The following is a 14,977-nucleotide window of genomic DNA, read 5'->3' as shown; positions in this document are numbered from 1 at the left end:
GTCCAGTACTTTCCTGGCACTGGCTCAGCCCAGGGATACCACTTCATTCTGGGTAGGCCCGACCCCCACCCCACCGCACATCTTGCACAGTGCCACCTGGTGGTTGCCCTCAGCTATTACAGCAGGACAACAAAAGCAGTTAGGGGGAGAAGCTTATCAAATGAATGGAAATGAAAGCATCCAGGACTGACTGCATAAAAGAAATCAAATGACTGATAGAAAAAATTTCCTCCTTTTGTGGAACGGCCATAAATTCACAAGTTGTATGAATGCAGAGTAAGGATTGATTCTGCAGGGACTAGTTTACAAACATCCAAAACTATATTCCTATCCACATCTTCTTTGAAAATACCTTTTATATTTTATTTTGTCAGTGAATGAGGATGACTTTTGAGTGGTAAACCCCTCCCTATGGAAGCCCTCTCTTTACCGGCTTCTGAAAGCAAAACTGTAAAATGGTTTTCTATTATCTAGCAAATAACGATGAATCATCAATATTATTGATGCTTAAGAGTTTATCCTTTCAAACGGCTGCAGCGACCTTGGAACGACAATTCCTGCTTCATTCAAAGAGTCTCCCTCTCACAATCTCACAATGGCTAGCTGTGCACTTTTGTCCTGAGTCCCAGCTAGTATTTTGCCATGTGAAGGAAAAAAGAACCAAATGGCAGTAATCTTTTTAGTATTTATCTTCTTTTTTTTTTTTTTTTTTTAGCTATGCTTTAGAAATAACAACAAAATGTTTCTGGGATGTGATTTTTAAATTTCCCTATTTTTAAAAATAGATGCTGCTTAGTGATTTCTGCTTTGTCGTTATTTGTGGTCAAGTCCATTCTAGAAACGAAGGAAAATAAGTTCTCTTCTTGCCAGCTTCATCTTTCCCATTGATTTCCTTTCCCGACGCATGCCCCTAATGGAGCTTGAAATGAATGCAGCTTTGCTTTTGTTTTCTCCCTTTGCAGTGGCACACCTCTGCCAGAGGCCAGCTGTGGTCTGATCCTGGGGCACTCATCCTGCATGAAGGACATCTGCCCCTCCCAGCGGCTGGCACACAGACATGGTAAGGAAGAGGAGGAGAAGATGTCATCCCCTTTGCTAGGCCTGGAACCACAGGAAAGTAGTATACTTTGAAATGAGCTGAACTATAGGGAAAAAAACAAAAGGTTTATAAAACACATAAAAGCTAAGAAGTTACCAATTCAAGTAGAAAATAGGATGACAGTGCTGAGAATGTGAGGGGGGGTGGTTGTTATAAAAGGCCAAAGGAACTCACTTATATCTTGAAAACTACAAAATAAGAAATAGAGTTACAGATGTAGAGAATAAACTTATGGTTACTGGGGGGTATGGGGAGGGGAGGGATAAATTGGAAGATTGGGATTGACACATACACACACTACTATATCTAAAACAGATAACTAATAAGGACCTACTGTATAGCACAGGGAACTCTGCTCAGTACTCTGTAATGGCCTGTATAGGAAAAGAATCTAAAAAAGAGTGGATGTATGTATATGTATAACAGATTCATTTTGCTGTACACCTAAAACTAACACAACATTGTAAATCAACTATACACCAAAAAAAAAAAAAGAATTACAAAACTCATCAAATGGTCCAAACGGGGATTATTCAGACAGAGGGAAAGGGGAAAGGAAGGACATTGTAAAGAAAGTCTTCCAAGTTCTCCAGCTGTCACTGGGTCTCTCTTTCTTCCTGACCTTCCCTGTAAGCTCTAGAAGCACAATCCACACAAACAGCTGAATCAGTGGATGTGAAAGAGTTTGGCCGAGGACCTTATGGGCACTTACAGAGGTAAAATAACCCACAATGGGGCCCTTCTGGATCTGAGACCCCAGTTTTTTTCCTTTTGGAAGAAAACTGAAAGAGTAAACTGGCCTTCCTAATCTCTCCCGGACCCATGCGCTGCTATAGTGGGAAAATCTTGTGGCATTTCTCTGACTCAGTATGTGAGCAATTTAAGTGCTCACCAGGGTGACTGTTACATGCCCAATCTACCTCCCATTGATGTCAGATGGCTAGAGGCGGCTCCCAGGGCCACTCAGGAAAATTTACTAAACAGCTTTCGGACCAAAAGAGTGACCCAGCTCTCATCTGTCATCTCAGTGAATTTCCAGAACCCTAAGAAATGGACTTTATTTCTTCACTGGATCACAATTATAGCTGGGGTTCTATTACTGACTAAGGACTTGGAAGCAAGTAAATCATAGCTATCACCAATAATATGCTGATGTAAAGGCAGGTACACGGCTACAAATCTCCATAATCATTCAGAATTGTCAAAATTATCTCCCTGTATGTAAACTTTTAGTCTAAGCTTCAATTGCATGTGGGATTCCAATGTACTATGAAGAATATTTGTAACATAAAAACATGCAACTCTACTTGGTGGTAAAGATAGTCTTTCCAAAAAAATGTTCACTGTAATAAATGTTGAGTAGTAATAATACCCTTTTAGAGTTTGGAAGAGTGTGAGACAATTTGGATTTAATAAATTTCTAAAAAAAAATATGTTGTCTGGGGAAACTTAAATTACTGCTTTCTTTTTCATCTCAATAAATTTCCTCCCAGCAAAAAAGAGGATATTTCAAGATGTGTAGTGGTCACCTAACTGCATTTAAAGTGAGGATTATTCTTCTCAAAGAGAGCTGTGCACCATAGGATGCCTTGAAGGCCTGGCCAAGAACTTTATTTGTGAAGATTTGAAAAGAAAGGATGTCTTTATGAACTTCATGTTTCTTTCACCCTCACCCTTCATTTTAACAGATTGTCAGTATTGTTGCCAACATGAAACCATGGTCAGCAAAATTTGAGCAATGGTGGGGCAGAGGGGAAGAGGCCCCCTCAGCCCCTGGGAGTTGCAAGATTTGGGGCACCATGTGGGTGTTAAGCCACTGTCTCCTCTCCCTGCATGTGGCTCTCTGAATCGCCCCTTTGCTCCAGAAGCTGGAGCTGGGCTGAGATGTAGAACAACCAACAGAGAAATCCAGGTTAAGTGATGATCAGTGATATCAGATGAAAAGTATATGAGAGGGAAGAATCTCCAAGGCTCCCAACATGAGTGGGGCAAGGTTTTGTAGGCTGTGCTTTCCTTCATTGGAAATTGCAATATGAATACTAGGTAGATGTTTACAAAACATCAACGAAAGATTGGAAATTGTTTGCAAAACCAATTTTCTTAATATGTGTGTTTATATTGGGTTATTGAGAAAGAATATTAAACTTTGGGAGAAAAAAAAATTCAGTGCAGAGAAAATAGGCATGACAAATTTTAATGACATTTTTCTTGATTACAGAGTCATTTATGATCATTGTAGAAAATTTATAAAACAGAGAAAAGTATGTAGAAAAATACAGATCAACCCAAGTTTCACCATCCAGCAATAACCACTGCTCACATTTTATATATATATCCTTTCTATTTTTGCATTATCCTAAATAATAAATGAAAGTCCATATGTGATGAGCATTTACTTTATGCTAGAATTCCATATACTTTAGATACATTATCTTAGTTCATTCTCACTGAAATTTGTGAGTTGAGTATTTTTATTTTCCTCACTTAACATTTAGGAGACTGAAACTTGAATCAAGATCACACAAGAAGCTAAGTTCTGCACAGTGATCTGTATGATCTGGAAATCAACTCTAAACCAGAACTACTCAAAGTGTGGTCCACGGACCAGTACTGGTGTGTGAACTGTATGTTACTGATCCCTGCTGAGATAAGTACAGAAAGTAAAGACAAACATTTAGAAACTTTTATAACAATTTCACATTTGCAACATCTCTGTGTGTGATTAAGGGCTCCCCTAGATGAAGAGGGTTTGGGGAGGCCTGACACCCACAGTGAGTAGCCCATGGTGTGAACTGCATACTAGTCATGCAGAAGGACATGCCCTGGTCTGCAATCAATGAGCAATTTAAAACCTAATAAAAATGCTGGTCCTGCACCATAAATAGTTTGAGGGGCACTGCTCTGTTTCTAAATGTAGGTGTTATTATTCAGCTACAGTGAGGCAAATGGATCAGGAGACCATCGAAAGGATAGTTTGTTACTCACAGTTCCAAGAGGAGGGAGCACGACATGCCGTGCAGGACCACCAGGGGAAGCACCAGGGTCAGTCAGAAAGCAGAATATGTGGGGGAAAAATGTGGGCAAGAGCCTTTATTGTGGTTTCCATGGAAAGGAACAGGTGAGGCAGGATAAACAGGCTTAGGATTGGCTGGTTTGCATAATTTCAGTGGGCTCAGGGGCATAGGGGCTGTCTCTAGGTACCTGGTACTGGCCTTAGGGTATTTAGGACAAGGGGATAGTGGCCCGGACTGAGAGCCCCATAAAGAGGTGGTTGGGGTGTGGACCCTGGATTGTTTGGCTTGCACATGAAAGACACAATTCCAGGCAAATCCTTTACTGTCTCTAGGAACTGACTACCCTGGGCAGGGTAGTCTGTCTCTCCAGGGTCAGCAAGGATCCAGATGTCAAAGCATTAGAATCAAAATACTTTCTTAATACAAACCACTACACTGCCTCCTAGGGTGATAACAATGAAATAAAGGTAGGAAAATAGGGTGCTAAGAAACAGAAAATGCAACAACATGAAACTCAGCTACAGAAACAGCTCTGCTACCCACACACATGCTTATTTCTGGTCAGCAACTTCCAGCAAGTCCTTGCTTCACACAGTCATCTGAAGGCAGGCCTAATGAGGGTTTGTGCGCAGAGCTGGAGGTGGGAGAGAAAAAGCCTGCTGTGGTCTTTTCCATCCCCACTGTGGGAGAGCCTGCCAGAGATGTCCCCCACATCTCTCCTTCCCTTCTTCCATGATAGACTTCTTAGCGGAGCCCATAGAAGGCCAGAATAAAGATTTGTTCATGCTTCTCTTGCAGCTAGGCATGGCCACATGACAGTATTCAGGATAAAGGGGCAGAAGCAGAAGTACCATGTGGCCAGTTTCAAGAACTTTCTTTTTGCCTTTGTCTCTTCCTCCATGCTATTGCTTAGAACTTTGATGTGATGGGTCACAAGGAAAGGGCCTCACTGTAGGGATGAGAGAGATGAAAGTTGGAAGGACCTGAGTCCCTAAGGACCCTGGGGACCCCATGGCCAAACCAGCCCTGGCTATGTGCTTAGAGACTCACACATGAGAAAAACAAACAAACAAAAACTTGTTTTTTGGCATTTTGTGTTTACTGTTGCTTGCAGCTAAACTTAATCCAAACTAATACACTCATAAAACCACTGGTCTCTTGATCCTTCTGCAACTTTCCCAATCTGCTTTATCAAACCTGACTTGGGGAACTGGGAAAAAAAGATGTACAACCACAAATAATACATTTGAGGAGAAGTAGAAGAGGAGTCCTAAAGGGACATTGTACAAGAAACCCACTTGGGGCCAAGGGGCACTCCCCTTTAACCAGTGTTTTGTGCTAAGATCCCAGCAGGTGGATATTCTGATGAACGCTGCCATGGCTTTGGAGACTATCCCATCTGGAGTCTACTTTAGAAATGGTATTTCACCAAACCTGCTCACCACGATGATGTGACTGTGGCAACTTCCTGTTGCCACTGGTCACCAGTGTTGTGCTGGAAATGCCTGATTGTTAAACAGGGCTGTCATTAAACATTAAAGTATATAAACTTACATTAATACATTATAAATAAATTATATTAAAGGAAATACATACTCAGAATGCATCACTTCTTAATTTTATTTTCTACATTTTACCTATGTTCTTTTTTTTTAAATTTTTATTTATTTATTATTATTATTATTTTGGCTTCATTGGGTCATCGTTGCTACACGTGGGCTTTCTCTAGTTGTGGCAAGCGGGGGCTCCTCGTCATTGCAGTGCACGAGCTACTTATTGCAGTGGCTTCTCTTGTTGTGGAGCATGGGCTCTAGGCACGCGGGCTTCAGTAGTTGTGGCTTGCGGGCTCTAGAGCACAGGCTCAGTAGTTGTGGCGCATGCACTTAGTTGCTCCGTGGCATGTGGGATCTTCCTGGACCAGGGATTGAACCCGTATCCCCTGTAATGGCAGGCGGATTCTTAACCACTGTGCCACCAGGGAAGTCCCTTACCTATGTTTTTGAGATTATTTCATGTATGGTCTGTACATGGTAGAAATACTATATCAACTCTTCTCAATGTTGCCTTCAGTGAGGTGATGGTTGGGGCTTGAGATTGGCCATGGCTGGGACAGGTATTGAGTTAGTTTCTACCACAGTGGATAACATGGGACTAGAAGAGAAATAGAGGTCCACACCCCTTGAGAATTTACAATCTCACTGAAATGTCATGAAAAACTAAATAAAATTGGTATGTGCAGGAGAGCTAGCACTGAACTCAACTAGAAGACAGGAGAGCTGAATTCTGTTCTCAGTTCTGAAATTAGCAGTGGGGCTGTGGTCAAGTCTTTTGGTCTCTGGGTCCCAGGGTTTTCCATCTGTAAAATCCCCCAGGACTCCAAGCTGCAGAAGAGCAGAAACTGTGCCTACAGATCCCCACTACATCCCAGCCCTCTGGCAGAGTTCCAGACACATGATAGGTGATGCAGCAACACTTAAGTAAATGAGTGGCCAGGAGCTGTCTCTACCCACTCTTCCAGCTCTGAAAATATGGAGGTCCATGATCCAGACTGAGGTTAAAAGAAGAGACACAGGACTGAGTGCCAGGGATGGCCGGCTCAGGCCAGCTTCCTCAGATGCCTCAAGGGGTGGTGGCAAGTGAGGGGTTCATGCTGGACGCTGAGCAAAGTTGGGCGAGCTGACTCAGAGAAAGCTGATTCCAGGATCGCAGTGATAATTTCGCTGAAGCACTGGTCAGAATAGAGAAAGGACATTCCTTTTTTTTTTTTTTGGACTGTAAGAAAGTATTTTTAATATGTGTATCTGACAAAGGACTGGTATCATGGATGCTTTTTTTTTTTAATTGTATGATTCCTTTTTTTTTTTTTTTTTGGTTAAACCCTTTTTTATTGAAGTATAGTTGATTTACAAAGTTGTGCTAGTTTCAGATGTACAGCAAAGTGAGGACATTCTTTTAGGTTTATCTTTGCCATCTGGTACCTGACTTCATGCTTTGGTTCAAACCACCTTTAATACCGTCTGAAGGGTTAGAAGAATCCCAGGAAAAATGAACCATTTCCCCACTCTCTGCTAACACCTTCAATTCCCTGGGGAGCACATTCCCAAGTCCCTTCCAAGATCTCCTCCTGATAATCCCAGAAACATTTACAGCAATTGCCTGGATATATTTCCTTCCTTTCTTTGGCTAATATACAATTTTACCACTTACAAAAGCTACAGATGGAATGCAAATGTGCCCGTTTACTTTTCCTTGTTATGGCTCGATTCTGATTTTGAAGGGTGAAAAGTTGCATTTCTGAGAACATTCAAATTTAGAGTAAATTTCAGAAAGGAAGGCAGGTTCTCTCAGCTATTGGAGGTGCAGAAACACAACAGCCTATTAGTCTGTTCCAACTATGATATTCTACTTCTTTACACCCCCCAACCCACCGTGTCCTGCCGATAGCTGTTCATAGCTTCTGCTTCAGAGATGATGAAAAAGTCAGGTCATTACCACTTTGCAGGTTTTTAACATTCTAAAATGTTAAAAATGTCAAAATTCTCTCTCTCTCGGAGAGAGTTCAAGGGTGTTAGCTACCAGGTAAGAGTTTTGAATGAGAAAATTATTATTTATTATTGAGTTTTTAAAACAAATTTGGATTGACTGAAAGGCCTAGGCTCTTTCATGTGGAAAGGCAAAAATTGAGATTTATGATCATGGTCTCTCCAATGATGAAGGGTGTGCAGGGAGTGAAGATAAATTTGTTCCTTGAATGCTGACATCCCAGAACTAAGAAGATACAGTAAGAATCAAAGGCAATGGTAGCTTACAAATCCATTTAGAACTGCCTGGAGTGCTGGAGCGGGCCTTGGCAATCTGATCCCAGAAGTTGCTGAGGCCCAGGGGAGGCCTAGTGAATTAAAATTTCCTCTCTGCCAGGTGAAACATCTTGGGCAGTTTAGCCTCTTTTGAGCCTCAGTTTCCTCCAGTATAAAATGAAGAAGGTGGTGCCCATGTGAAAGGATTGTCAAAAGGATTCTTCGTTACCACCTAAGAAATAGTTCTGGTGAAAAGTCTATATATCTGGGGGTGAGAGGTGGGGGGAGTTTAGTTAGATGTGTAAATGGTACATGCAATTTTGGGTTTCTCCGAATTTCAGCTCTGGGTGGCAGTCCCCACTCCTGAAGGTGGCCCCTGGAAGGGGAAGCACGCCCTTAGCCAGTGTCAGGGATGAGGAGGGACCGCCCCATGACTGGGTGTGACTCGACTGGGCCCCTTCAGGGCTCTGCAGTGCTTCCTGCTCCTCTTTCCCCCATTAATACCCACTTCCCGGGGCCTGATGAGGTGCCGGAATAGCTAATAGACTCTATTAATTTGAGCTAAAATGTTAATGGGTGGTAGTGACTTTTCATTTGCCGCCACTCCCATAAACTCCTGTATTTTAACCCAAACATTCAATGACTTAGCTTAAAGAAATGGTTACTGTGGGACCTTCCAGTTTCTTGGACAAACCAAGGCAGGAAAAAGTCACACTTAAACAGAGGGGTCAGAAGGAGAGGAGGGGGTCAGGATGGCCAAGCCAAGCGTGCGCCCACACGGCAGTTTACCCAGCATCAGCAGACGTGACACTTTTGATCCAATCATTTTTCCTCTTTCCAGATCCCAGGAACAAACTCAGTTTTTGGAGACAGCCGCAAGGGGCGGTGAATGTACACAGATCACTGTAAAAGTAGCTGGCCCACACAGACTCAAGCCCAAGTGCTTAGGGACAGCATTCTACAATCAACTATCACAAGGGTTCCCTATTATTCTCCGAGTAAAATCCCATCTCAATGACTCTCAGTGCAAGGACCGCGCTCACGTTACAAAGCTAGTGCTATTTCCCAGCAGATGTACTTGAGGGATGTTGCTCTTTGGGTCTGGTTACAAGGATCTCTCTATAAGGGATGGAACTATTCACCAAGTTTCTACTCCTCCTGGCCACTCATAATGACTCCTCAAGTGAGTCCAAAGAAGGAAGCCTCCAAGGCTGGGATGATAACGTGGGTCACCTAATAGGAAGTGGAAATAGACTCTATTGTAGCAGTGCTTATAGCAGTGACGTTTACCTGACCTGGGATAAATTTAGGATTGTGGCAATCTCTCCAAGATGTTCTGCATAGTAAGAGTGTAGTTGGTAGAGAAGCAGAGAGCCGGGGAGAGAGAGGCCAGCCAGTTTCTTCTTGCTTTTGCGGGTGATCTTATTAATCAATTACAAGCTATTCAAGAGGCCACAGCTGTATTGTAGCTCACAGCCCCTACCACAAAGACAAATTTCCAGGTCTGTCTTCCTGGTGAACCATGAACCACTAGAGGGCAGGAAACGTGTGCCTCTCTCTTCTTATGCTATCTCTAGCCCCTAGTACAGAGCCTGGCACAGAGTAGGTGCTCAATAAATACTGCCAAGTAATGGAGTGAATGGATGAGCGATTGAAATGTTAAGCAGCGTAACAGCTGTATCCTGTTCTGTCCTCTCCCTATCCCACAATCCCAACCATTCATCTCAGAAAAACAAGGCAAAATGATAACAAATACAACTCCTACATACGAAGAGGCAGAAGAAGGCAAAGAGGCAGGGCACAGCTCATGCTTTGGAGGGGAAATCAAAAAGGACCTCTTACCAACCCAGGGTTCTTCTGAAGGGGCTCAGACACTGCCAGCTCCTCTCCAAGCCCCTCTGGGACCTGGCTCTGTATGGGTGGCCCCGGGGGCACAGCCAATCTGCCTCTCCCACTCATTCACCAGGGCTTTCCAGAGAGGACATTCCATATAGCTTCTCACTTTCATAACCAGCTTATCATTTCTGGGAAGTTTCCTGATTTCAGGATTGTTACAATTAGTGCAAGAAAAAGAAAATTTGGGTAATTATCTAATTCCAGTAAAACTTAATGGGGCCCTTCCCACCCCAGGCTAATGGTTGGTGCAAAATGTAATTTAAGTTAAGCTGTCTAAGGTTGGGGAAGCATAAAATATTCAGCACGGGGGGCATTACCCCTTGTGGGAGCCATATTTTCTAGCAGACCTTTAGATCAAGATAGGACTCCGGGGCGGGGGGGGGAGGGGGGAGGGGGGAGGGGGGCGGGGATTATTGATTTTGCCAGGAGAGGGCAAGAGCTGGTAAGACGAAGCCCAGCTCAGAATTAGCACCGCGAGGGCCCAGGCAGGGCGAGCACTGGGTCTGCCATTGTGGGTAGAGCAGCCTCTCCAGCAGGAACCAGGGTTCTAGCCAAGGCTGCAAGAGCTCAGTCAACTCAGGGGACTCTCTGGACCCGGTCTCCTTGGGTCTATCAATGGAGACCAAGATGACCGCCTGGAGGCGGTGGTTTCTCGGCGGTCGAGCACCTCGCCCACAAATTGCGGTCTGCATCTCTGCCGAAGTTGGCCTGTCCTGGATATTTCTTCTCCCCTCCCCTTCCTCCACTACCCCTCCTAATTCGTCAACTGTTGAAACATCTGCCTGGTTGAAACGGCCTCCTCGCCGCGCGCTGGGGGCTGTCCCCAGGTGTTGGTCTTTGTGTCAGGAAAACTTTGTGAGAAACCGAGGGCGCTGGACAAAGAGCGAGCGAGGGAGGGCGTTTGCCAGCCGGCGGGGTACGCCGGGCGGTGCGCGCTCTTCCCTGGGCTCAGCTCTGTACGCGGACGGACGCGGTGCCCCGAGCCCAGCCTCCTTAAGCGGGGAGTGGCAGGCTCCGGCCACATCCCAGCGCCCTCGGGAGCTGAAAGAAGCCAGGCGGGAGAAGCAAAGGCGGGAGGCTGGACACTGGAGTTGACTGGGGTGGGAGGAGGAGGGCAGAGGAGCTGAGCGAAGCTGTCAAACTGCGCGCGGAGCCCCGCGCGGGGCGGGGGAAGGGAGGGGAGGAGAGTAGAGAGGAGGGGCGGACGGGAGCTGAGAGGGAGCGAGCCGGCTCGCCGCGCCTGAGCCACCCTTGTCTGCCGCTGTCTCCGCCGCCGCCGCCGCCGGCCCGGACTCGCCCGGAGCGCAGGGTGTCTGCCCCGCTGGGCGCCGTGCGCGGAGGCTCCGGCGCCTGCCGCTGCGCCCTCCAGCCCCAGCTCCTCGCGCCGGCCCGCGCGGGTCCCGGTGGGCGCGAACCCACCATGCAGCTGCAGTTCCGGAGCTGGATGCTGGCTGCGCTCACGCTGCTCGTGGTCTTCCTCATCTTCGCAGACATCTCGGAGATCGAAGAAGAAATCGGGTAAATAGCTGCGCCTGGGCCCGTGCCGAGCCCTGGCGGGATCTCTTACCACCCTGGTGCTCCGCATCCTCCCTCACGCCCGCTTTGTGTGCGCCGCGCCCCCCTGTCGCTCCGCTGGAGAGCCGGGGGACGATTTTGGCCGGGGGTGGCTGTGCCGGGAGCCCGGGACTGTTTGGGGGTCGGAGGGTGGGGGCGCGGCTGCCACTGGGAGTCCCCGGGCAGGGAGCACTGCCAGCCTCCAGCTGGTCCGCGTCGGGAAGCGGACTCGCCCACCCTGCCTCCCTTTCTCTGCTTGTCCGCGCGCGTTGTCGCCGGGGTCGAGGGAGGGCGCCCGGGAGTGTCTGGGGCGGGCGGAGGGGCCGAGAGTGGAGGAGGCAGGAGTTTCTTTGTCTCCTGCTCGGCCGCTTTCTCGCCTTAGCAAAGTGGGCAGGGGGCGCGCGGGGATCTCTGTGCTGGGGGAGGGGATCCCCGGGCCGGGGCGGAGGGCGGGGGCTCTTCACGGGCTCCCGGGAAGGCGAGTGTCCCCAGTACCTACAGACACGCACACGCGCCTCCCGCCGGCCCGGGAGCCCAGCACAGGGGTGTGGGCTGACACCGCGAGAGGCGGAGCGCGCGGGGGTTAGCTGAGATCCCTTCCCCACCCTCACCTGGCTTTGGACGCTCAGCTAATTCCGCGGCTCCCCCTGGGCCCCCGGGTTCCTGTGCGCTCGCAGCGCGGCGATGGAGACCTTTCGGGAAAGTGTGTACCACCGCCCGCTCGTCTTCGGCGGCTGGGGAGGGGGGTGCCCAGGCACGCGGTCTAGCCCTCGCTTTTCTCCCGATCTCTCCGCGGGGAGCGGGGGGACCGGGAGCTCCTGCCCTGCCGCTGGACTTCCAAGAGTGCGCGCTTGCGGCGCGGGACGCACCCGCTGTGGGTCCTGGAGGCTGAGAGTCGCGCCCCGCCCCTGGGCCGGCCCCTCTCCGCTTCGGCGCTACAAAGAGCCTTCAACCCGCTGTAGGCAGGTGGGGGGAGTGGGCAGCCAGGGTTCTGAAGGCCCCTTTGGAGAGCCTCCTGGCCCTGGACAGAGAGAAAGTGAGGTCGCAGAGTGGGCAGAAAGTCCCTTCCTCCGTGGGGCTAGTCCCGCACCGCGTGCGCCCCTCCTTTGTCCCATCTGTTATTTCATTCACTGTCAGCGCTAGTTGAGGGCTCGCTAAGCTGACAGATCCCTCAAAAGGGAAATGCCAGTCCTGGTCCAGGATGCCAAGGCCCTAAGGACTCAAACCTGGGGCAGGCGCCACCACCTGCTCTCTCCTTTTATCCTTGCCCCTTCCCATCTTGGCCACCCCAGAATTCCTTCTGTGAACTCCAGTGCTCTTCAAGTACCAAACGTTTCTCTGCCTCTGCCTCCTCCTCATTCTCGGTTTCCCCCAGAGCTCAGAAAACTTTCACAAATAGTGTTCAGTTAATACACGACATGCTCCCACGCGGAGATAGAGAAACGCTACGTTCTGTAACTGTTCGCCTCAAAAAACGTGGATCGGAAAGGAAATCAGGCAAGACAAGTCTTGAGGTGATGGAGGACGCGGTGGGGAGGGCCTTCCTCGCGGCTCCCACACTCTTCTCCCAGATGTGGGCTCTGCCTGGCCCAGACCACTTGCTGACCTTGACATGTGAGGGAAGGACCAGCAGCTGCCCATTGTTCTGCTACGAAAACGTAAGAGCTGCACCCATTCAGGCATCCCTCGCTTGTCCATTCACTGAACTTTTACCGAATTTCTTCTATAGGCCAGTGACTTTTACGTTTTAAAATGCAATCAGGAAATCACTTTGCACATAATGCTGCACTTTCCTGCCAAATGTGTTGTAAAGCCCCTACTCTCCACATTAGGTTTTTCTAAAGGTATCCAGAAATAAGCTGTAAGGCCTGAGCTAAGAAGGGCATTTACAGATATATTTAAATCCCAGGGCTCTTGTGCTATGGATGTGTTTCATTGTTGGGGGGGGTGGTCCTGCTTGGGCTCACACTGGGGAAAATTGTCTAACAATTTTGTGTCATCTTGTGTGACATTATCCCCCCTTCTGGTGCCCCTGTCCTCAGGCTGACCCCTGACTTGACCAGTCCTGACCCAGGCCTGAGACCCCTCTCCCTCAGCCCCTCCTCCAGTCTCACCCCCAGTCTGCCCCACACACTGTTAACTCATCTGGGATTTGCGATGTCTGGGGGAGGAAGGACATGAAGCAGAGGACCAGAATCCCCGCAGCCCCCTATATCTGTTTTTCAAGCCAAGTTTCAAGCTCAATCACTTATTTAATCCTTGGAAGCACCCCAACTTTGAGCAGCCAGCAGGGGCTCAGTGCCCTAGCACAGTGGCCAGTGAGGGGCGCCAGGAGCAAGACTCTTATCTTCCTCACCCTATGCTTTGCCTTCACGGGAGACCTGGGATCATACTCCAGACCATGGTGCTCTTGCACCAGCCCTGCCCACCCTTCCCCAACTTGATATTGACCTGTGCTAGGGAAGATTACAAATTACCTGCCAGTACCACTCCCTGGGAGAAGACAATGGTTCTGTGAAAGGATGGCTGTTTCTGGAAGTCAATGGTGGCACCCTGTGATATGTTAGGAAAGAAGGAAGGAAGGAAGGAAGGAAGGAAGGAAGGAAGGAAGGAAGGAAGGAAGGAAGGAAGGAAGGAAGGAAGGAAGGAAGGAAGGAAATCTCTTCTTGAAGTAAATTTTCCAAGGATTAACAAATGAGAAGTAAAAGAGGAAAGACAATTTCATGTGTATCGTCCAGAGGAACAAAACTGAGATACATTTTTTCTAAACTCTTGATTCCTTTTATTATAAAATAAGGCTTTTGATGTGGTGATCTCAGAAGTTCTGTCCTGCCCAGGGAATCATATAACGGGTTATGAAGGGCAGGGGTTTTCTTCCAGGGGCTATTTCCCTAGAGACACATCTCTTCCTAAGTGATGATTTTCAAAGCTCCGTTTCTAACTTGCTTGCTTGGGGAAATGCCTCCGTGGGGCTGAATAAGAAAAAAAAAATGTAAAATGCTCTTCAAAGCATTCAAAGAGTGAATTCAAATTCTAAATCAGAGACTGGGTGGAACTTTGGTAAAACAGCCCCCATCAACTCATGCAGCACCCCAAATTTAGATTCAATTGGACCAAGTCGTAAGCTAAAACTCTTTTTCTGATTATCCCCTGGGCTTCAGTCTTGAGTGTAACCTTCAAGAGAGTTGTGGGCATGGCTGTCTTGCCCACCGTGGTGCCCTCAGAACCTGACACACAGAAGGCATTCAGGAAACATCTACTGGATAAATATCTTTCTGGGGTCTGGCCCAGTGATGGGCATACACGGCATCCTTAGGGAAGGCTGATACTCACAGAGCCTTAGGATGGGAAAGGAGTTCAGGGCTCCCCCTAAGAAAACGCCTCTCTTTTTACAATTAGGGTAAATCTGACCCTGAGAAGTAGCATCTCTTATCCAAGATCACACCCTGGCTGGTTAGGGACAGGACAAGCCTGCACAGGTCTCCTCACTTATAACCCAATGCCCTAGTCCCCAAATGAGGTCTCTAATCATAAAACAGTTACAGAACTCTTGTTAAAGAGGATGTAGCTAGTAATAACAGAAATCATGGCAATGGTGAAGATGAAGATGATGGTGG

General features: G+C 47.7%; 1 protein-coding gene and 1 long non-coding RNA gene across 2 annotated transcripts in view; one reads left to right on the top strand and one right to left on the bottom strand.

Annotated features, from left to right (window-relative positions):
* Window positions 1–685: 685 nt before the first annotated feature.
* Window positions 686–11,281, bottom strand: LOC309627211. Its single transcript, XR_014243597.1, has 2 exons — window positions 11,226–11,281; window positions 686–6,264 (listed from the first exon to the last, which is right to left on the bottom strand). It is a non-coding gene; the product is annotated as an uncharacterized lncRNA (long non-coding RNA).
* The window catches only part of ST8SIA2 (ST8 alpha-N-acetyl-neuraminide alpha-2,8-sialyltransferase 2), an 87,438-nt gene continuing 83,526 nt past the window's right edge, over window positions 11,066–14,977 (top strand). The window contains exon 1 of the mRNA XM_082388945.1: window positions 11,066–11,324. Within this exon, the coding sequence (XP_082245071.1) occupies window positions 11,227–11,324 (98 nt within the window). The 5' untranslated portion in view covers window positions 11,066–11,226. The remainder of the gene's footprint in view (window positions 11,325–14,977) is intronic.

The sequence above is a fragment of the Balaenoptera borealis genome (genome assembly GCF_965194805.1).
Source record: "Balaenoptera borealis genome assembly, chromosome: 3".
NCBI classification, from domain to species: Eukaryota; Metazoa; Chordata; class Mammalia; order Artiodactyla; family Balaenopteridae; genus Balaenoptera; species Balaenoptera borealis.
Note: the sequence above shows the minus strand (reverse complement) of the source record. Positions and strands in the feature narration are given on the sequence as shown.